We start from the raw sequence: 23,430 nt of genomic DNA on the forward strand, positions 1-23,430 counted from the left end.
TTGCATCAAAACGGTTTCCTTGTCATCATTCATGTTAATCATGGCAAAATAAAGAAGAGTAATAAAAAGTTTTTTAGGGAAAAAAGTCTATAATCTATAGCTAAAAGTTACTTTCAAAGTGAACTTCTTTTTTAATAACTGATATATCTTACATGCAATTCTACAGCGTAATAAATGGCCCAGCAGTTAACAAGATATATGACAAGATATACTGTATATTTGTTAGATATGGCTAGAAATAAGGCTGATGCAGGAGTTCAATGTTCAGTTTTTATCTAGAACAATGACATTAGGTTCTTTATGCTCAGCGTTTGGGATAATTGTACTGCAAGTGAAGAAGCATGCGGCAAGCCTTTGTTTTGCACATTACACGCATTTAACTTGTCTAATGTAATTTTATGTCATGTCAAAAAGTTCAATAGAAGGAAGCCATTTAACTGTAGCTGATATTACAGAACTGTGTTTTTTCTGTTTAACAGCACACAGCAAAAGTGCCCTTAATAGCTAGATTAAATCATAACTACACACTTTTTCCAGCTTACTCAGTACATGATCTTATTAACAAAGTGAGAGTGTGAAACAAGTTCAATAAAAGTCACATCTACCAACTATATACAGCAGAGAAAATAAAATGCCTTTTAACTGAATTAAAACATGAGAGCTAGCCAAGCTTTTTGGCTGAAACCAGGCAGCCATATATCTGCATGTCAAAGCAGCTGCCATCACTTCCAGGCAACAGAGAGAAAATTCAATAAACCTTTAATCATAAAATCCATAACAAATTTCCAACATCAGAAACTGCTGTGCAACCAAAAGTAAAAATGATCGCAAAGGATGAATGTCACAGATTTATCATATACTTGGCTTTGGGGAAAACTGTGTTGACTATGAGGTTTTAAAATTAAGTTGGCATCTTTTCTGGAGATAAAAGTATGTACAGGGTACAAAGCTTTATATTGCAACAGTTTGGGTTTGGGTGTAACATTTTAATTTATAATTATTGCTGCTCTTTAAATAAAGCTTCATTTTATGGGTAAATGTTGATTATTAATTTAGAGATTCTTAATAAAAAATTATCACGATAGTCCAGTAGAGTACAGTACAACATTTAGTAGTAAAGTTTGGATTAAGACAGTAAATTGTTTTTTGCTGCAAAATGCCAACATGGCAGTCAAAGAGAACATAATTATGGTGCAGCAGCATTTATATTTCTCAAATTTTTTGAGCCTATTAACACCAAAATTGTACCTTTCTTGCATGACAATATTCCTTGTTCTTGCAGTAAAAATGATGTGTTCTTCAAGAACACAGATATGGCCAAAGACATATGGGCACATGACTAAGTGAATCGGACTGTTGGGTGAGATTGTTGGCAGCTATGAAATCTAACATTAATTTATGGGACACTAGAGAGATTCTCCCAAGCGTAACATAATCACTAAAGAGCGCAAAAGACTGGACAGTTTTCACCAGAGGAAAAGAAAAGCACTCATAAAGCCTTCAAGCACAGTTATAGGGTTTTACAAAAACATGGGCAAAGCCCTGTCAAATTGCAGCAAATTCCTTAGAGGTAGTTCACCATTATATTAATTGATGTAGACACTGTCTGATGAAGACAGTAACATTTTACAATTTGCAATCAATCCTTTTTAAATGTTTTGGTTTCTGAATTATTAAGCTTTTTGTTCAGGGGGGGTGAGCCTGAATAGAAAAATACTTAACAAAAAATAACTCTAATAAAATCTCTGCCTCACGGGGCAAAAGAAAATGAAGATCAAATGAAACGTTTTTAGGAACTGGGCATTGTAATTCATAATACTTCTCATTTAATTTAACTGCACTATACAAGTAAAAGCTAACTTTTGGTAGGTTGCCAACATTTAACTCTAAGTAAAGCTGCAGCATTTAGAATCACCTATTTGGGATGTCTTTTTTTATTGGCCTTTTTGTTAGCTTTGATATAGCAATTGGAAAGTGGCGGTTCCTCCTCTTTGGCCTCCATCTTCTGTCCCGGATGGATTTCTGCTTAGTGCCAGCAAGGTCCAGTAAAGAGTAAGGGGCACATTTACCAAGCAATTTTGAGAAAAAGTCAATTTTTTTTTTTACTTCTAGATATTTTTGAGATTTACAAATGGTTTTTTTTTGCCAGTACTTGATTTTTCTGATATTGTTTCTCAAAAAATGTGCGTTTTTAGAAAATTCCCCCCCCAAAAAAGTTTTTTGAAAATAACTCCCATACTTTGTGATTTATTAATGTTTAATTACCTTTTTTTTTGTCAAAAAAAATGTGAAAGTTAATCCTCTCATTGTTTTCTGTTTTACCCAGTTTTAAAGGAAAATTAATCCCTTCAGTGTTTTCTATTTCACACATTTTTAAGGGGAAGTTAATCCCCTCATTGTTCTCTATTTCACCCAGTTTCAAGTGAATTTAAACACATTATTGTTTTCCAAGAATGAGTGCCAATGCTGCTAAAGTGGCTGCTGGAGCAATTCCTGTTTAAGAAAAATAAAGAGGATTCGAGGAAATGAACATCGGTTTAAGCTTGAATTTTTTCCATACTTTCAACTTAAAATAATCGGGATTTTGGTATGTGATTTTCATATGAAGGATTCAAGCATTATTGTGACATTTTATAAATACAATAGTGGTGGAGTTTAATTCAAATTTATACCATGTCTAGTTTATACAACTTTCAAGGCCAGAAAAAAAAAAACAAATTTTAGTAAATCAGTGCCTTAGTGTGACCAAAACATTGGGAATTTAAATTTTTTTTTTTTTTTTGCACTGGCAGGTGAGAAGGACACTAGCACAGTGCCATTTAACTGCTGATTTACCATTAGACTAAAGTACAAAGGTTGTAAACTTGATTTAGTCGACAATTCGGGCCCCTCGGGAACCTTTATCAGGACCAAGCTCAAGCAAACAAGTGTTCCTTTTATTAAATTACACCAGGTTCACCTTGACCACAAGGAAACAGCAATATGCTGAGGATGTTTGTCACTATAGCAACTAACAAACTCCCTATCATTACTTCCCTTTCAAGGTTATAGTGGTCTGTTTCTCTGCCAAAGGAAGACAAAATATTGGGCAATTTAAGTTGCCTACCAATTTTAGCACACCCCTATAATTGATCCAGTGAGTGAACAAATTAACCAATGAATAAAACAATAATGAACGTTATTTGTGTTGGAGTACCTGCTCTCAATATACTTTGCCTCCCTTATTAACTATACCCGTATAATTGTAATATACTAATACCACATGTGATAAAGGTACATGTTTTTCTGGATTTTTGGTTTTTTTTTGGGATCAATTTTAAAAAATAAATCCATCTAATAAAATAAATTGTAGGATTTTGAAATATTTCAAGCATTTCTTTTGACAAATAATAAATTAAGGTTTTTTTTTTTAGCTATTTTGTAAATATGAATATATATGATCTCATAAAAAATCTATCATTAATAAATACATTTTGCAATCTGTGGTAGTCAGCTCAAAGATATTCAGTTTTTAAATAAATGTATACTCATAGTACATAGTATGAATACCAACATGTGCACCTGGGCCATATACCTAAAAGTAAATGTATACATATCTGAAAAGCATAATAATTTTTCCTGATTGCTTAAGTGCATCAGGATCCCAAAGCTAAAGAAAACTTCCAAATGGAAATGTATCTGTGCAGTATTTATGCATCCCCAGATGCAGTACAGTCACTAAGATCTAAACAAGTGGGATTGACTGACCAATCATTATGCACAGTCCTATAATTTAATACAGTCTGATGATATATATTTTATTAATTATTAATTAATTATTAATTATATTTGATATAATTCTCTATATTCTATCATGGTTAGACTACAAAGCTCATTGTGACCAAACCCTAATTTTCTCATCTTGTGCTGTTTTATTAACAAAGCATATCACAAATAAAAAAGAATAAATAAGCAAGATAAAATAGTGCTATGGAGCCAGATATATGTAAATTAACATGGTAATTATACCATATATGAAGTGATTTACTTATTCACCCATAAGAATTAACTGCAGGAACACAAGACTTTCAGAAGGTACAGTTGGTATTTGACTGCCCTCTCCTCAAACCATGATTCCCATAGTCACATTTATACTTAAAATACAGTGAATGCTTATATTCTATAACTTTTTTGGCACATCTTTCATGCTTAATTATTTTACTTCTGCTTTTAACTAGCAGCCATGATGTGACAGAAATGGAAATATTGTGAATATTTTCCTTTTCTTCCACGAATTCTATAATGATTTGTTAATTCACAGTGTCCTTTTTTCCCACAGCAAGGAAGTTTCTTTGTATTTGTACTTGACTTGCTATTTTAATTCCACTAGAATAAGAAAGTAGGGTAAGTCAATTAATTACAAAGAATACAAAAAAAACATTGAAGACGGCAGGTGCTGCCAAAATATATTGCATAATATGAGCAAGAAACAGTGGAATTAAATTAGCAATTATAACAGAAATTAACCTTTTTAAAAATGTAGTCATAATGATTATGCCTCTATCCGTCTCTACTCTCTCTTCCTCTTTTCTTTTTTTGCTGTAATAAATGTAATAAAATTAATTAATCATCAAATTTGCATAATGAAAATGATTTTTCCTTTTAACATATTTTATCCAGCCCATAGATGTATTTTGCGCCCTATGCACAATGGAAAAAGATTGAGGTGCTCATTTGAAAACACTAAGCACATTTGTACCTGTAGCCCATGGCAACCAATTATATGTTTGCTTTCATTGTTCTTCCTGCAGCAGACTGAAAAAACTAATAATGGATTGGTAGCTATGGGTTACTGTCTAGGGGCAAGTTTGTCCAATGTGAATAAATAAGCCCCTGAGTGGTTTTAAGTTTGCACCAGTTTGCATGGATGTAACATTCTTTTACCAAAACAACGCAAACTTTCCCTCTGCAGAAAACTTCTCTTTAGGAAAACGAAGCAACGCTTATGCCTTTCCATTGGCGATTCCCTTTGTTGCAGGAAGAAAGGCATTTCAGAGAGATAAGTTGCCCATGGGAGCAGGGATTTATTGCGGGCAACTAATCTCTCTGTGGGGCATTAGTCTTACTCACATATATAGAGCATTTAGGTCTTTAATACCAAAAAAGAAGAAAAGGAAGGGAACAAGATGATAAAATGATCCATTAAAACAGAACAAATTAAGAAGCACCATTGCCCTCCCACTCTCTTTCTCTCTCATTGGTTCATAATTAAAGATTTTTGGAGGCTGCTGGACAATAGCAGTATGCTCAGATGCTTGACTGATTTCCATGTATCGGGCAAGTTAGAAATTTTATACTGCCAATGCACCGTCAGTATGATACATTGACAGATGAGGAAATGAAGTGGCAGCTCTTTTTCACTTCCTGCTATTCTACTCTTTCAGGCACTCAAGTGAAGAATGATAAATATCCAAAAATGGAAAAAGAAATGCTACACAACATTTTTTATACTAATTCTAAACCTTAATAGACTCAATAAATTTATACAAAAAAAAAAAATATGTTAAAAAAAATTATGTTAAGGACTCCTGCACACTTCTGGCTTTCACAGGAGTCAGTCAACTGAACGCTGATTCTGGGTACTTGAATACCTATAATTAAAATTGAATAAAACTATTGATTTATGAACCACGTTGGTTGGTCCAAAGCACACATGAGCTTTGACTTGTCCTGTTGTGGCCTATAGAGGTTTGGACATGATTTTTTTTGTTTGTTTGTGTCAGTTGGGTCTAAATTTGGTTTAACAGTCTTAATCACAATCAAACAATTATTTGATAGTTTGTATGAGCTCTATCATTAATTTTCATTGCCATTATTCAATGTAGAAAATGTAAGCAAGCTCATGTATATTGCAATTACCGTGCTATTTCAGTAGAACCTTTAGAAAAGAATATAATTTTCACTGTAATTAGGGTAAAACCTGTTTCTGTTTACGATCAGTCAGTGTATCATAATGCAAGGAAGAAAATAACACAATAGAATTTGTCTCTGTTATTGTGTACACAGGCTGCATACAATGTCCAATTTTTGTTTTCTTTTTTTTTTTAAAGGCTTCTTTTATAAACCTGCTAAGCAGGGTTGCTGCCTATATGTCCCTGGTGGTTTTTGGCTTTCTTTAGTCTAATTTGTTGTCTGCTGCAGAAATAGCAACAAAAATATCATAGCATAAGGCACTCTAAGCTCATTTATCTAAGCCTTAAAGGTGGCAGTAGGTACAGTAGTTTAGGTTTGCATCAGCTGGGCCTGTGTTCCCAGAGGCTTACCTACTGTCATACTAATTGATCATAGGTCTGTCTGTTCAAGACAGATCTATCACTGAGATACCTTTGTGGATACTTTGCTCTCTGCCCCCTGTCTTACACTATTTCCCAAGCAGTGACAGCTTTGTAAGTGAAAGTGATGGGCCATGTAGAGTCTTGTAATTATGTCCTGCATTGATCTGCTACATTTTCTTTTCAGCTACTGTGTATCCATAACTCCTATGTGGATATTGCATTTTTGGCTAAGTATCTAACAACAAATAACACAGTATGAATTCCCTTTTATGGTCACTGATGTTTAATTTAAGGGCAACACAGTATTGTATATAACTTGTTGTATTTTATTTGATGTTTTCTGTAGGTAACGTGACATTTTTTAAATTGAAAACTAAGACAGCCTCAATACAGATTGGATGACAAACCAAATACAGGTATGGGACCTATTTTGCAGAATGCTTGTGACCTGGGATTTTCAGGATAAGTTAAATCTGTCATTTGGATCTTCATACCTTAAATCTACTAAAAAATCATTAAAACATTAATTAAACCCAGTAGGATAGTTTTGCCTCCAATAAGGATTAATTATATTTTAGCTGGGATCAAGTACTAGGTACTGTTTTAATACTACAGAGAAAAAGGAAATAATCTGAAAAATGTATAATTATTTGATTAAGATGGAGTCTATGGAAGATGGCCTTTCAGTAATACTGAACATTTTTGGATAACGGGTTTCTAGATAATGAATCCCATTCCTGTAGTTGATTTTCAGCATTAGCAAATATTCCATAGACAAGAGTATATTGGTTATTTGTTTTCAGTCCTTAATGTATTTTGAATATTTCTTATATAGGGATAAAGGGGTGTACTTTTGTGAAATAAATGTTTCACTGACATGCAATGCGAGAGCAGTTCCATTTAATATGCATATATAAACCCCAGAGTGACTTAGGATATAAGTAGTCATCATAGTAGTCATCATATCAAGGCAAACTATATAGAAAAGGACAAATACTCACCTCCACAAAAATGAAGCATGGTATAATTGAATAACTTCGATGAGTGTTGGTCTCTAAAGCCATTTCTATTCTGTCAGGTAATCAAAAATTTCTCAAATTCCTGAGGAAAAAAATAAAATATATTTATTGTCTCAACCTGTGAACTGGGGATTTCATAAAGATCTGGATGCTAAGATTAAAGTTAAAGATTAAATTATTGAATAAAGGTATTGTGTAAAATGAGGTAAAAAGACATTAGTCTATACTTTATATCAATATATTCATTTCCAAGAATGGGGATCAGGTAAAACAAGGTTTAAAAAAAAGTGAGTTCTATTCACCTAATTTTACCTAATAAAATGAATAATAATTGTAAATCAGCCCCCTATGTTTGCTTCTAATAGATCCAGTCAAATAAAGTAAGAGAGAGGTAAGAAATTAAATACAAATAGATAAGTAATGAATACACTAACTGACATTAGAGAACTTGCAAAATGTTGACTTGAAAATACAGTGACCAAGGTATACACAGAAGGAGAATCCACAAAACTGATCTAATTTTCCTGCAGTTGCAGTAAAATGAATGATAGCTAAATTCTGATTTCTTGATAAGGGGTACTAGTCCAGTAACACATAAATGGTCATGTAATTTAGCGCGCATGTGCATAGTAAGTGAGACTCCTCCCTCCCTCATTATACGCATGCACGTGACTTAGGAACAGTGGATGCGACTCACCACAATATAGCTCCCTCCTGGTGTGGCCAACTTAGCACTGCAAGGGGCTATCTTTTTTTTTTTTTTTTAAAAAGCTATTGTTTCTCCCACCATAGTGCGAGCTCTATTAGCCGCACCTCTGGTGGAATGTGAATACTCCCAGAATATATAAAAGAAACAAAAGGCATATAAAGAGTTGCGGTGCAGCTGTAAGATGTGTAGCAACACTTTTTTTCTGCCCTGTGTCATTTTCTCCCATGCTTTAAAAGTTTTCCAAGTGATCACCATTTTTTTGTGACTGTGGTATTCAGGGTAGACTCTATCAGATATCTTCATGGTGCAGATAGAGTGTAAACATTCATATAATATTAATTAGGCTAGGCAGAAGAGAAAAGCAGGTGTCTTGCACTTTTTTCCAGTTATAGTTTGGTGTTAGGTGTAATCTTACCCTGTACTTCCCAACATTTTATGTAGAAAATAAGTTTGTACTTATTTAAGACAATTATAAGTTTAGGGACTAAAGAAATCATAGGGTTTAAATGGAATTGTCGAGCAGGCAATAGAGTAAGCCATAGGGGCTGATTTACTAAGACACGAATTCGAATTGGAAAAATTCCGATTGGAAAACGAACATTTTGCGTCTTTTTCGTATTTTTTGCGATTTTTTCGGCGCCTTTACGACTTTTCGGAAATTGTCGCGACTTTTTCGCTACCAATACGATTTTCGCGAAAAAACTTGAGTTTTTCGTAGCCATTACGATTCGCTCGTATCTTGTCGCGACTTTTTCGTATTGAGCGCTCGTAAGCGGCGGGCGAAACTTTCAGACTTAGCATGATTTTGGAAGCCTCCCATAGGACTCAATGGCACCCTGGAGCTCCAACCTGGCCCAAGAAAAGTCACCATACTGAAGCTTGAATGAATCTGAACGCTACGAAAAAATCGCAACATTTTGCGCAACTTTCGTAATGGCTACGAAAAAGGCGCGACTTTTCGCGCAAGTTTTACCGCTACGAAAAAATCGCCAGATTTTACGCAACATTCGGATGGCAACGAAAAAGTCGCGATAATTTTCCGAAAAAATCACCAAATACCGATCATTACGAAAAAAACGCAATCGGACGCATTCGGCCAGTTCGTGAGTAAGTAAATGGGCCCCATAGAGTAAACCATTGTAATTGAATGTAAAATTCAACTGATTATCTCATTAGAGAACCTGTGGATAAAGTTATGAGATTTTTAAAAATACACTTTAATATATGTAAGTGGACAGTTAGGATAGTAAGTAGGAATGTAGAGGAATCTGAGTGTGAGTATAAACAGAAATAAATAACATAGAAGAGGAAATATATTGTGCCTGCTATAATTGTTATGATTATCCTCATAGTGTTATTTGTACGCACTGTATTGTGATTGTTGTTGAAAATTAAGAAGAAAAAATTATAGAGGGTTCATATGTTACCTTTAGATGAATTCCCATGGAAATGTGACTGATTCACCAAGTTATAAGCTATTAAATAAATTTGCCACACTAAGGTGTTTTCAAAAAAGCTGATTCTCTCATACCACAATGTGAATGCCTGCTTTGCTCATTACATTACCTGAAATGTACATTGCTTCATACTGTGAGGCATAAACAGGGCTTTTGTTCTGCTGATATGCAAGATTTGCCCTGTTTGCATTTCTTGAAAACTGATTTACCTAACTAAAACACATTATAGGCCAGATTCGAATGAATGAGAAAACATTATTTTATGGTTTAGCACATAAAAAGTTATGGGCAAGATTAAATTTGAGGAGAAAAAAAAACTTTCCCCCTAACTCAGTTTCTGTTTTTTCCCATAGACCTTAATGGAGTTTGTATGGTAAACAGCGAGATACTGTAAGTTGTTCTCATTGAATTGTATATTGCTTTATGGGAAAATCTGATATTAGAATGAGATGAGCTTTGTCTATCTTTCTTTGTATAAATCATTTTACAATGGAATGTATGATTTGCATTTGAGTGAAACAGTTCAGTTTTGATGGCTAAAAACAATTATCATGACCCTTTTATCTTTATGTAGAAGTTATAGTTGAAAGTATCATGGCTGATGGAATAAGTAGGTATTACATTTCACAGTGAATGATACAAATTATACAGTCAGTTCAGTAAAATTAGCAGTCCCTTCATGAACCAAGGAATGAATTAAAAGTTAATTTCCACTTGAAACTTATTCTCTGTCTAAAATTCCTTTTGATATGGGTACTGAAATTGAAATTGGGTGCAGTCGTGTCAAAATGGGCACCAAAATGGTGCAGTTGCATCAAAGATAGCCGCGGTCGCGACAAAAAAAAAGACGTGCAACAAAAAAAGTTGTGTAACAACGCATTTCACTGATTTTTCACCGTTTTGTGAATTTTCCTGTTGTTTTGCAAATTTTTCGTCAAAGCAAAATGGGACAGATTCACTTATCACTATTCAAATACCCAAGTTAGATAGAGCTGACAGGCACAGGGTAATACAGATCCTTGTTCGTACTGCTTGCTCTATGGTAGTGAGAGCAGGGCTGCCTTGCACAACCAGAGCTGGGCTCTGAACTTTCCACCAGATTTTTAATCTAGCTCAAGGTGCAGTGCATAGCCAGTACAGTATTTGGAGGCAAGTGCTTAGACCTGTGCTTTTGTAAACAAGGCCCAGTAAAGGTGACTGTACAAGGGCAGATTTCAGCTGGCGATTCTGGTCCTTCAGACTGATTCGGCAGCTTATCTGCCCATGTATGGGCACCCCGACGGGCCCACCTGACTGACATCTGGCCTGAAATTTCCAGATTTCGATCAGCAGGTTTGATTTTCCATTGGATCAGGAACCACATTGTCACGTTGATGCGGTTCTTGGTCCAATGACGCCTATGCCCGCCATTGCAGTTCATTTGTTTAACCCTAGGAACAAATTATCAAACTAGCCTGATATCGCTCACCTCCAGTGAGTCTTTAAATGGCTTCTGAATCATACATTTGTGGAAAGCTACAAAAGCATAGGATTAAGGGGCTGTTATTGGCATGAACCTACATAATACATAGTATTCAAAACATTGATAAAGTTGAGGGCTAGGTTTGCTTATCTCTTTCCATGGAAACATTGCTCAATAATGCACAACTATACACAGCTTTAAAGTTATTTGCAATTGATGATACATGTAGGCTATTTCAAAAATGATATAATATGTGGCTACAGTTAATGAACATGTTACCAAATAATTCACCTAGTAAAGAGTTACCCAACAATTTGTTGAACTACAGTATTAAAATAATACACAGTATCTTGTTATTAAAGTTTCATGGGGTGGCTGGATAGTTTAATTAGGTAGCAACTTGAAGTCAAAACTTCAGGTTAAAAGCAACCAGTCATGTTTTTTGTTAATTTCCTAATCTTTTTCTAATTGGTTGTTCTTGGCAGCTGCACTTATATAATTTAGTACTGAGAGACCTTGGATTACACAGCAAACAATGATTCAGCACTATACTGCAAAGTCATTGCCCGATATTCTAAATATCTAGTGAAAAAGGAACTGCATTTGTTTTTAAAGGTCTGTACCTTATAAAACCATTTCCTTATAATTCATGTTTTCTTGCAGCTTGCCAGGTATTAAAAAAAGCCATGGGGAAAAAATCCTACTTAAGGGAAAAAGCAATTGATGCAGAACACAAGCAATTAATAAAACTCCCTCATTTGTTTCTACATTTGAACACAATCTAACCTAAAGCTCAAAGTATAATAAATCAATTCCCATCTCTTGGGCTAATTTTATAGTCTGTCTAGTCTAGTATAGTCTGTTATAGTCTTTCTAGTCTAGTCTGGCTTACCAATTTTTGGGGCAGCCTCGGGGCTTTAGACTACAGTATCTCAAAAATGTAGGCCTCGGTCAGTCAGTCCCAAATATTTATAGAGCACTAGAATCTGGGCTGATGCTCTTTGTCTGCTATGAACTCAACTGCATATGCAGTCAGACTTGTATTTTCTGGCTGCTGTAGCTCCCAAAAAGCCCCTTCTACATAATGATATCACCTATAACATTCCATTTTAATAAATAATTTATGTTTGAAAAACTGCAAATTGCTAGTTTATGCATTTTGGGATCAGTCATGTAATCCTACAATGTAAATCCCTTTACCCCAATGGATTCTACTTTCTAAAGCAGATACATTTATAAATAGGTCTTATTACCTTGCATAATTCTGTGTTATCTGCAGAGACATAGACTCATAGGAGTACTTTCCAAGGCAAATTAGGAGCACACAATTATTTTCTCTTTGCACCAGTAATCATGGGTTTCCTGCCAATACAATGAATCACAGCAGCTTTAAACATAAGGACAATATGCTACTGTTAATGATGATACAACAGCATGCCACAAAGGGATTTGTGTTTTTTACATACAACAGAAAAAAATGTTTAATGAAATGCAATCATCTGCTTTCTAGCCTTAAGTTAGTTTTCAAGAAAAAAATGCATGGTCAAAAAACTGCTTGTATAGCTGATTGGACGAAACATGGTTCAGGCACAAGAAGTAGGTCATGGCCCTGGGGACCACACTGCTACTTAGAAATTCACATGTCTGCCAGGCATATCTAGAGAGCTGCCTTACATGTCTATAAATCTGCAATGCTCATTTGATTAAAATATTATACAGAAAGTAAAATTTGTTATGCGATTACATTAATGCTATTTGTAATAAACGAGTACCTTGCACCAAGCCAGCATAAAATCAAATTGGTGGGCTTATTAAATCTTCAAATTTTTTTAGTAAGATGTTTTTAATTTAACTTTTAGATGGTGGTTTAAGAACAGATAAACGATGAGGCTAACAACATCCCAATGGGTACTACAACCACTGATACATAACCCAGCCTTTACTCCTAGTATGGACAAAGGCACCTTTAAAAAATGGCAATCAAAAGACGGCCCACCTACCAAAATAATAGATTTTATTAAAAACAATAAAGTAATACCCTTAGCGGACATTCAAAAAAGGTGGGGACAAACCCCCCGGGACCCATGGAAATACAAGCAAATCCATCACTATATTACAACAATAAAAAAAGCAGATTGGAACAGACCACTCACAACCTAGGAAAGTTGAACTAGAAACTAGACCCAATAGATAAACCGATCTCAACATTATACAAACTGCTTCTTAAAAATATAATTATCCCAAAACAGCCATTCCAGCAAGAATGGGAAAATGATCTAAATATAGTAATCAATGAACAAGCTTGGGAAAGAATTTTCAATACAATACATAAATCCACAAGAGCAGTTCGGGTCCGGGAAATGAACTATAATCTAATCACTAGGTGGCACCACACCCCAGTCAAACTCAAAAGACAGTATAGTAACAGTCCAGATACGTGCTGGAGATGTGGACTAGAGAAAGGCACCCATGTACATTTGGTATACCTGCCCCTTTCTGAAGCAATTTTGGGCCAGAATCATTCTAGACATATCTGACATCACTCAGATTACAATTAAAGAAACAGAGGTCCCAACGATCCTTTTGAACATTACCCCAGAAAAAAATATAGTTCTTTCTGACCCACTTACACCTATTCCACGCAGCGAAAACGTTGATTCCCCACAATTGGAAGTCAACAACCCCCCCATCCTATAATGAATGGATCCACCTAGTAGAAGAAGTGCGAAAAATGGAAGAAATCTCTCATATTCTACACAAAACTAGTGTGCAATATTGGAGAATTTGGGATCCCTGGCTCACCTTTGTTAAACTAAAACCTCCCTCCCAGAACTGAATAAGAAAGGTAGCGAGCTTATTGGGACAAACCTAAACATAAGATAGGAATATTATATGTGCCAGATATATACTTGTTGTCAAGACTTGACCTAATTGTAAATGCCTACAGTAAATGTCAATTTTTGACCCCCCCCCTTCCCTCTTACCTTCTATATCCCCCATTTTATGTGTTTGAAAATAAAGAATATTTAAAAAAAAAAAGATGTTTTTAATTTGGTGATCCAGTGTAAAGAAAAATACCTTTATCAAAGTCCAAAACATTCTGGATAATAGATCCCATCCCTGATTTTAATTATATATACTGTGGTCTTGACAAATTAAACTATTTTTACACATTGGAGAAATAATTTCAATCAATTAGGTATAGAACTGTGATTATAAGGCTCATGTCTGCAAACAGTTGCACCTGTCCCTTTATGTAACTCTGCTTGCACCTGCCAGAACCACTTACAGAAGAGACAAAAGGGACATGGGCAACACCTCACTTGAATGTCCTGAATCAAAAGAATTTAGTCACTCTGTAGCTCAAGGCAGATGTTTAGTACAGAACAAATGAGCACACTCCAGTAAGAGATAATTTGAAAATCAGCCCTTATATACAACGCCAGTTCAAATTTTTCATTTTTCATACAGCAAAATGCCAAGACATGGATAGCTCTTCACTTTTGTAGAATCAAGAGTAATAGTGAATATTACAAAATAAAGAAACAATCCCTCCTATTTTGACCACAAGTCTTGTTTAAATGAAATGAGAAGCTGAAATCCCATTGAACATTGTTGTTTAGTGTGCCTACGAAAAGAATACACTCAAAAAAACTGTCACTCTCATGAAGGAATGGGGCAGCACAATTATATGATCTTCCCCTATTGTTGTTGAGCTTCTTGCTATCTTTTCTATGACTGATTCTATCTGATTACATTTAGATTTAGAATTAGTCAATCCTGGGCTTTTTATATGTACTAAGATTTAGCTGTGTTTTATTTACAGATCTTTAGAAAGTTTCAATAAAATGTTTTCAATAATATTTTAGGTTTATAAATTTATTGTTAGCTCTTACGACTTTCTCACACATAAAATCAAAGATTATTCTTGTACACCTTATAGTATTTACCTTTAATACATAAGCTTTGTATTAGCTTTGTATTTCCAGACAGAAAATAAATGTCAGGTAATCCCTCGCTCTTATGTTGTTACTCAACTCATTGTCCTTGACTTTACTATAATTCTTGAATTGTCTTTTAGAAATCCGACTGTCTAGCAATGCAATCTGTATTGCTGTCAATTTAAACAGGAGCCCAGCTGGAGAAGGTGGATTCACAAATGTCAAAGCAGAATACTAAAATACAAATCTGTTTAGCGCTTCATTATCTTTAGATAACCCTTAAATATCTCAACACCAAAAATAAATAAAGTAAATAAAACATACAGTTATATACTGTATACATTCAAAACAAATAACATTTCATTCAAGGCCAAATTCATTTAACTGGGTACTTAGAATTCTCAAGAGCTTGCATCTCCTAGAGTACAAAGCAGGTCTCCTTTAAGCAGAAAACACTATTTCACAGCACCCCATTTATTCAGAGTTGTAATAGTCAAAACACAGAACCTCAGATACATTATTTCCCAAATTAAAAAGCAAGTGCAAATATTTTTAGGAAAATGCATTACAATCGGTGATAGTGTAGATAAGAAGTAAATACATTGTAAATACGATATCTTGTACACTCTGTTCAAGGATAGAGATGATCATATATTGAAATATCTATGCACCGAGGTGTATGAATGTGTTGTTTTACTTTAACATTTTATCAGTGGTAGTCAAAAATGTATATATGCAAAATCCTTTTTAGAAATCATAGAGAGACCAGGGTGCCAAATATATTCCCATGTCAATATATTTATGCTCAAATGGCATTATTCATGAAATAATCATTATAATACTGACTTTAGTCGCAACTATGTTTTATTTGCCATCAGTATGGATTGTGCAGTTTTAGCATCTAACTACATTATATTCGGAAGAAGAGTCTATGGGGCTGGTTTCATGCTCTATTATTTTATATAGCTGTAACAATGGTCAGTGCATGGTAAAAAAAAAGTCATATATATTTAGGGGGGCTTTTACTAATGCTTGATTTTTTCGGTTCAGGTTTTTGATGTCAAAACTCACGTTTCTCTGACGAAGGTTCCAGTACAGAACCGAAACGTAGGACCAATAAACCTCACCTTATTGCATCCAATCATGACTTGCTATCCGTGAATATGGTCGTGAGAATCCTGTGAGTTTTTCATTTCTTTATTTTGACTGCTCTGGCACCCAGGTATTGTACTTAAAGCGTGGTGTGCTCCCCACTCTGTATTTCACATATATATATAAAGCAAATGTCTTCTATATCCTGCCGTAAAGCACTTTTAAAGCTGGAATTCACTCAGTTAAGTGTCTTACAAGACTCATAGCAAGATCAATAATCATTTATCTGGAACACATATACATTTACAGCACTGAAAAGGCCTGTGCTAAATTTACTTAAAAAAAGTGGGAGCTATAACAAAGGATTGCAAAAAAAACCGTGTTCATTATATAAATATATGATAGCCACAGCATTTAATCGCACTCAAATTTATCCAAAATGTAGTCAATTGTTTTCTGAATTAGCTGAAAAAATAAATATCAATTCAGTAAATTCTTCTAAATACAGGAAAATATATCTGTAGGGGTCACCTTCTTATTTAGTACACTATATATGCCTATATACATATATATATATAATAGTACAAACTGAAGTGGAGCTAACGTACCAGTCTGAAGACCTTGTCCGAACTCATATACATATACAAACAAACAAAAATATAAAGAATATGTTTTTACTTTTAAATGCAAGCACAACTAATATATAAAAAAAGATTTGCTCCTTGATAGCCTAAGCCATTTATCATTTCTGTGCTTTTCATTTATTCAGAACATAATAATGTGGTGTAGTACATCCTTTTTTAATGTATTTCCCAGTTAAAATCGTTGATGCTTTATTTACAAAAGCCCCTGCAGCCAATTACTTTTTCTAATAACAATAACTACAATTGATAAAGTAGTCACATAGAAATGCTTTATGTCTGAAATCCTATCCTGCACTGGTCATTGTTATTAATTAGAGCATGTGAATGCTCTCATGCCTCAGGATATGTTTGGTTGGTACCTACGAAAATATCAAATATGGTCAAATCTATTTCCTATCCAACCAAAACATAGTTTTTTAATTTGAGAAATTAAGATTTATTTTGCCGTATTCTATTTATTGTTACTAACTAATTTACTTTTTACTATAATGTTTGTAGTTAAGATATGGGACCTATCTTGTTAAGAAAGATTGACTAAATATTTAAGCTTATGATGCAGAAAAAGCTTACCTTAAACCCTAGGGTATATCCAATTTGCAATCATTGATTTATTCATGCTCAGTTCTAAAAGTTATAATAGAGCCAAAAAGCGAGCCCCTTGAAAATCAATGGGCCACAGTTGCCTTACTGAAAGATATTTTATAACTAATCAGATACCATGCATACTATGCATCATTTAATTCAACAATAAAAAACCTAATAAGATACAGAAAAAATCATTATTTTCCCTTAACAATATACTGTGTGCTTTTCTATACCAAGTTTACCTTATTTACTCAGCTTTAGCATAAATCTATCTACATTTTCTGGCATTTGTTCCGCTATTGCTAGCACTGTAGGGTTCATACATGATCTCATGCAGAGTAAATCTATTTCGCCTTTTTTGCAAACTCAGTAGTACACAATCTCTATTAAATGTTAAATCTTAGGTTCTTTTTTAATTGCCAACCTGGTGCTTAGTTATTGGTTTTCATTTCAAGGTTTTTGAGCAAACATTTATTTTTCAGAATTTTTAAATGTATCAAGAAGGCTGAGCCCAAGCTAATATAATTCAAATGCAAACCAGAGAAAAAAAATGAAGGAAAAAAACAGAAGGGTTTGTGTGATGCTACCTTTCTTAAGAACATGTGATTGAGAAAAATGAAAACAATAGAAACATAGGTGGCAATTGCCTACACATAGTATTAAATCTGAACAATGTGTTCATGTTGCTCAGTGCTCAATACATTTAATGACTTTCTTTTATAGGTCAGTCCTGGATGTTGGACCCATCTGTAGTCAGCATGAAATAATGAGACATTTGGCAGATATGAGGCCAGGATTAATTATTTGGTGACCTTCACTGGGAAATAAAGGATTGTTACTGAATTCAATTGACTCAGCAATTTTAAAGACTTCCAGTACTTCAGCAATGACGGTTGTGGGCAGAAATAGGAAGTAGTGTCTCTCATTTATTCAGACTACTTCAGCTCTATAAGATTTTTTTTTTTAATTTCTTTCTATTATCTTAGAAAAAAACTGTCTAATATAGACAGACTTTTATCGAGAGTTGGTTAAACATCACCATGAATATGAATTTTCAGCTTTGATATCCATTCTTACTAACATTAACACAAACCAGAGAATGAAAAGTGGAAGAAAGTAGCATGGGCTTACAACTGATCTAATGAAGAGCATAGTTACATTCAACAGAGTTAGTGCCACATTTAGCGGATGGCAGGATTCACTAATATCAGTGCAGATGTTCTGGGGAATGCTTAGGGCTAATGGGCGAACACTGAAGTATCACTGTGTCACCTATGCTTCTTTTAGCTGTATACACAAAGCTAGCCATTGGCCAGGAATACAAATAGGCATCTTAACATTTCCTGGTGGGTCTGCAGGTTAGAGGAAGCAGCAGACAGAATCTAGAAAATTTTGCATGGAAAAATAATTGCAATAGGAAGCTCAGCCATTTTGATCTGCCTCTTTCTGGCCTTCAATCTCAAATGTTATCTGGTTGTTAGGGTCACTGACCCAAGCAACTAAAATACAGATTTACTGTTATTCATTCTTATTTTCCCTGCATATTCCTTTTTGTATATTTATGTTTGAGTCCCTATACTATTTATCTTTTATTCTGATTTTCAAATTGCTGCCTAGTTGTTCATTAGGCTTTGCTTCCTATTAAGGTGAAAGCAATATAGCGAGAGGACACAGTTATACCCCTTGACTTCCAAATCATCACTATAGGATCACATTGCTTTTAGGGCAGTGACACACCGCAATGCCATCCCACTGGCTAGAATGTAAATCGCCTGTGGGATGGCATAAGCGGTGCCGCACTTTGCCAAAGTCGCCCAAAGTTTCCTCTCAAGGCAACTTCGGCAAATTGCAGCACTGCGTATGCCATATCACTGGTGATTTACATTCTAGCCGGCGGGATGGCATTGCAGGGAGATTAGTCGCCCGCGACAATGGAGATTAGTCGCCCGCGACAATGGAGATTTGTCGCGGCACGACTAATCTCTCCATGTACTCCTGCCCTTACACAACACACTCTCTGCTCTCTGTCTTGAAAGTAAACATCCTAAGAGATTGTTATTCAGATAGTAACATACCAGCAAAAGGAATCTAATATTTTTTTTCTAATCTGCAGCAGAAGCTCAAACAGATCCATAAAAATAATTACGCAGTTAGGCCTTTGATTTAATTTACCGTTCACCATGTGCTAATTGCCAACTAAACCAATTGAATTAGTATCCTATAAATACCAAAATATCCTTTAGCATTGTAAGTTTATAGGCTTGTAGGGAGTTATTCACTACTAATACTAAATAGGGTTTTACAATCTTGGGAAAACAAATAGCAAAAAGTCAAACTGGCGCCACTTAATATTTCACAAAACCTTTGGGAAACATGCAGAGATTAGATAAATGTAAATCTAAATGTGTTAATTTATAGAAATAAAGCCTTTATTGTTTCTTTTATTCAGTGTTACAATTATGCAAGCCTGGATTTTCTAGATTATAGTTTAATAGATATAAAGTGGTTTTATTAGATGAAATAAGTGAATTGCCTTTCTAGTAAGTCATTATACTTCAGTTATTGTAGGATAACAAGACAAAAAGGATACTGAAATGTATACATTTGAAGTGTCATTTACAAGGGCAGGCTGCAAAGTACATTGGATAGAGAATTCCAAAGGAGAGCAACACCCAACTGGCTTATTCTGAAACCACCAGCTTGAATTTGAATATGTGCCATCTTTCTCTACAAGCTGGAAGCCAGAAACAAAGAGAAAAAAAAAAGTGTGTGTATGGATAAATACATACACAAAAAGGCATATATACCCTCTTACCTTGTGCAAAACAACACACCACCTTTTGTTGAGGTGCACAAGAATATTTTATATAATAATTTCTTATGCCAAATGACAAATACAATCATATTTGAGTAATTTAGAACAAATGTGCAGGATTCTTTGATAATATATTTGGGAAGATTACATTTATTGCAATATATAGATAAAAAATCCTTGTTTTGTATAAAGGGGGTGGTCCTTTCCTTAGTAACTTTAATATAATAATATTGAGTGCTGATTTCATAGATGTGTGTACACGGGGAATAGTCCATCACCAGTGACATAATGCAGTTCAAAAGTTGGTAGTTCCCAGGTATATTAAAGTGCTAAACACCAAATATATAAAAGTAGTCATCTATAAATGCAAGAGCAGTTGTGCTCCTGCACCCTTCCCCACAGAGAGTTGCACATTAACTTCCTTCATTAAAGGTACTTCCTTAAAAAATGCACTCTTTACAGGTCGATATAGTTGCCCTAGGTGCTATTGGTGCAAGTAATTTTCATGAATAGCATCAATGCACACTCAATTGGCTTGCAAATTAGCAATGAGCCCTTAATTTAGAGTTTGTAATAAGCTTAGTGCAAATTATTATCCATACAATACAGGGGTCCCCAACCTTTTTTACTTGTGAGCCACAGTCTAATGTAAAAGACTTGGAGAGCAACACAAGCATCATAAAAGTTCATGGAGGTGCCAAATAAGAGCTAAGATTGGCTATTAGGTAGCCTCTATGCACACTATCAGCTTACAGGAGGCTTTATTTGGTAGTAAATCTTGTTTTTATTCAACTAAAACTTTGCCACCAAAGGAATTCAAAAATAACTACCTGGTTTGGGGGCACTGAGAGCAACATCCAGGGGGTTGGTGAGTAACACTGTACATAGAAAGAATGTGCTACATGTGGGTGAAAGGTATTCTATATTACTTTCCAGAGATGGATGTTTTTATCTTTCTTAGAAATTACATTAACCCCACTATAATAAAAGATCATAAATGCACTGACCCATCACACATTTAACAGATTTAAAATCCTAGGCATTGAAGCAGCAAGTATAGATTCACTGCCATTTATTATAGGCAGGTTATGCTTTTTTTCATCATTCTGAAGTGAAGGACCAGACAGTATCAAAATCCAGTCCATGTGCTGCTGTCAAAATGAAAAATTCAGGTATGGGTGCGCAAAGTGTGCAGGACCTGGGGTTTCTGGATAAGGGGTCTTTCTGTAATTATGATCTCCATACCTTGGGAGGCATTTACTAAAGTTATTTTTTTTTTTTTGCACAAACACAATTTTGTTGCAGAAAAAAACTCAACAAAACCATGACTAATCAGAAAGCAAAAAAACACCATCTAAAAGCTACCTAGATCATGTAGAAGTCAATGGCAGGTGTACATTTAACAACTGAAAGATCTTTCTTTGCTTTGTGGTTAAAGAGGTTTATGGGGTTTTATGACGCTTTGTGCTTTTTGCCATGTCTTTTTTCATTTGTGCTTTTTCAATTCGGATCTTTTAATAGATGACTATACATTCGGGGTTTTAGTGGAAATAAGTTTAGTCATGGTTTCGAAAACCTCTAAGAAGTGATGAGTGAATTTTTTAAAAATTTTTCCATAGTTTACCCAAATTTTCCTGCAAAGTGAAGAGGGACACATTCGCTCATTACTACCTCTAACAACATGCAAAATACAAAATGTTGAAAAATTGGACTCCCCGTCTATTAAAAAATGATTCCAGTCAGATTGTGTCCCATATCTGTATATTTATGCAGATGAAAGGTTCATTTACCATGCATATCTATATTTAATAGGTATATCCTATAATTTTAAAATTAGGGGTTCTCCCAGTCTTTGATTTGCTGCACATGTGTTTTTCCTGCATATGAGAAAGCAACCCCCCAGTCACAAGCTCTCTCCCATAGTTAATACAGTTCTCTCTTTTCTACTGTGGGCTCACTGCATGATAATGTATACATTATAACATGACTCAGTGAGTGATTCACTGGGAATCAAAGACCATTGTGAGTCACAGACGATATGAATCCCTTACAAATCATGTTTCACGTTGTGCTGTAAAGGCTCACTTTATGGTTTGTGCTGTGCCCCCACCCCTGACTTGTAGTGTTGTTCTCTGTCCTGCTAAATGGTACAAGTGAATGTATTCCTTGAAGTTAGCTGTATGACAACTGTTGTGTAAGGAAAATGAGTGGTAAGCAGACAGAGAGTTTCCTTTAAAACCCATTCTTATGATTTCTTCCCTCTGATAATCAGCCAGTAAAGTTCATTCTCTACAATGCTAGCTATATTAAAATCACCATCAATATAAAAATTCCTAGCAACCCAAATAAAGGCCTATCCGTGTACAACAACAGCAGTAGGAATATCTGCCAGCTTCATACATCAAATAAAAAATGTATTGAAAGGAAGCAATGCATCTCCTTGTCAGTGCTATTATTTCCAGATCCGCCTTTAAGATTAGACAAATGATCAAACAGCTGAAATGGTTCTCATTCTCAAGCTCCAATAAAGAAAAACATAATGATCAGAAGGGAGCGCAGCAAAGCAGCTACTCGAAACACTTGTAATGATTTATAAACAACGGCACATCTGTGTATTTAATAGAGATTTTAGATTAACCACTGTACTGAAAGTCTTTCTTAAAGGGATACTGTCATGATTTTTATGGCATACTTTTTATTTCCAAATAACACTGCTTACATAGCAAATAATTCACTCTACCATTTAAAGATTTATTCTTGAACCAACAATGTATTTTTTTTAGTTGTAAAATTGGTACGTAAGCAGCCATCTCAGTGCATTGTGCCTGAGTCTGAGCTTTCAGAAGGAGCCAGAACTACACATTAGAACTGCTTTCAGGTAACCTCTTGTTTCTCCAACTCCCATATAACTGGAGGAGTCCCAAACCAGACTTGGATTTCTTACTATTGGGTGATATTCTCGTATCTACTGGGAGCTGCTATCTTGATACCTTCCCATTGTTTTGCTGATTGGCTGCTGGGAGGGGTTGAGATTTCATTTAACTTTCAGCACAGCAGTAAAGTGTGACTGTTTATCAGAGCACAGATCATATGGCTGTGGCACCCTGGAAATGAAGAATATGGCTAGCCCCATGTGAAATTTCAAAATTAAATATAAAAAAAATTGTCTGTGTCTTTGAAAAACTATTAACTGATGCATTTTTACAAAAAACATGTTTTGCCATGACAGTATTCCTTTAAACTTTTTTTTTTTTTTTGCAACCAACAGAGCATTTCATTACACATATTCAATCATATTCAGTATATACATAAATGCACTTATTTGCCTTATGGGATTATATGATACAGTCTTACTGAAAACACCAAAATCCAATAGAACCATCAGGGAAAAT

General features: G+C 34.7%; 1 protein-coding gene across 3 annotated transcripts in view; it reads right to left on the minus strand.

Annotated features, from left to right (window-relative positions):
• plppr1 (phospholipid phosphatase related 1) overlaps window positions 1-23,430 on the minus strand; it is a 66,689-nt gene that overhangs the window by 25,957 nt on the left and 17,302 nt on the right. For 2 of the 3 annotated variants that reach the window (XM_012964809.3, NM_001102900.1), the window contains 1 exon segment: window positions 7,316-7,415. In XM_012964809.3, the coding sequence (XP_012820263.1) occupies window positions 7,316-7,378 (63 nt within the window). In that variant the 5' untranslated portion in view covers window positions 7,379-7,415. 3 annotated transcript variants of the gene reach the window in all.

Source organism: Xenopus tropicalis, chromosome 1 (assembly GCF_000004195.4).
Source record: "Xenopus tropicalis strain Nigerian chromosome 1, UCB_Xtro_10.0, whole genome shotgun sequence".
NCBI classification, from domain to species: Eukaryota; Metazoa; Chordata; class Amphibia; order Anura; family Pipidae; genus Xenopus; species Xenopus tropicalis.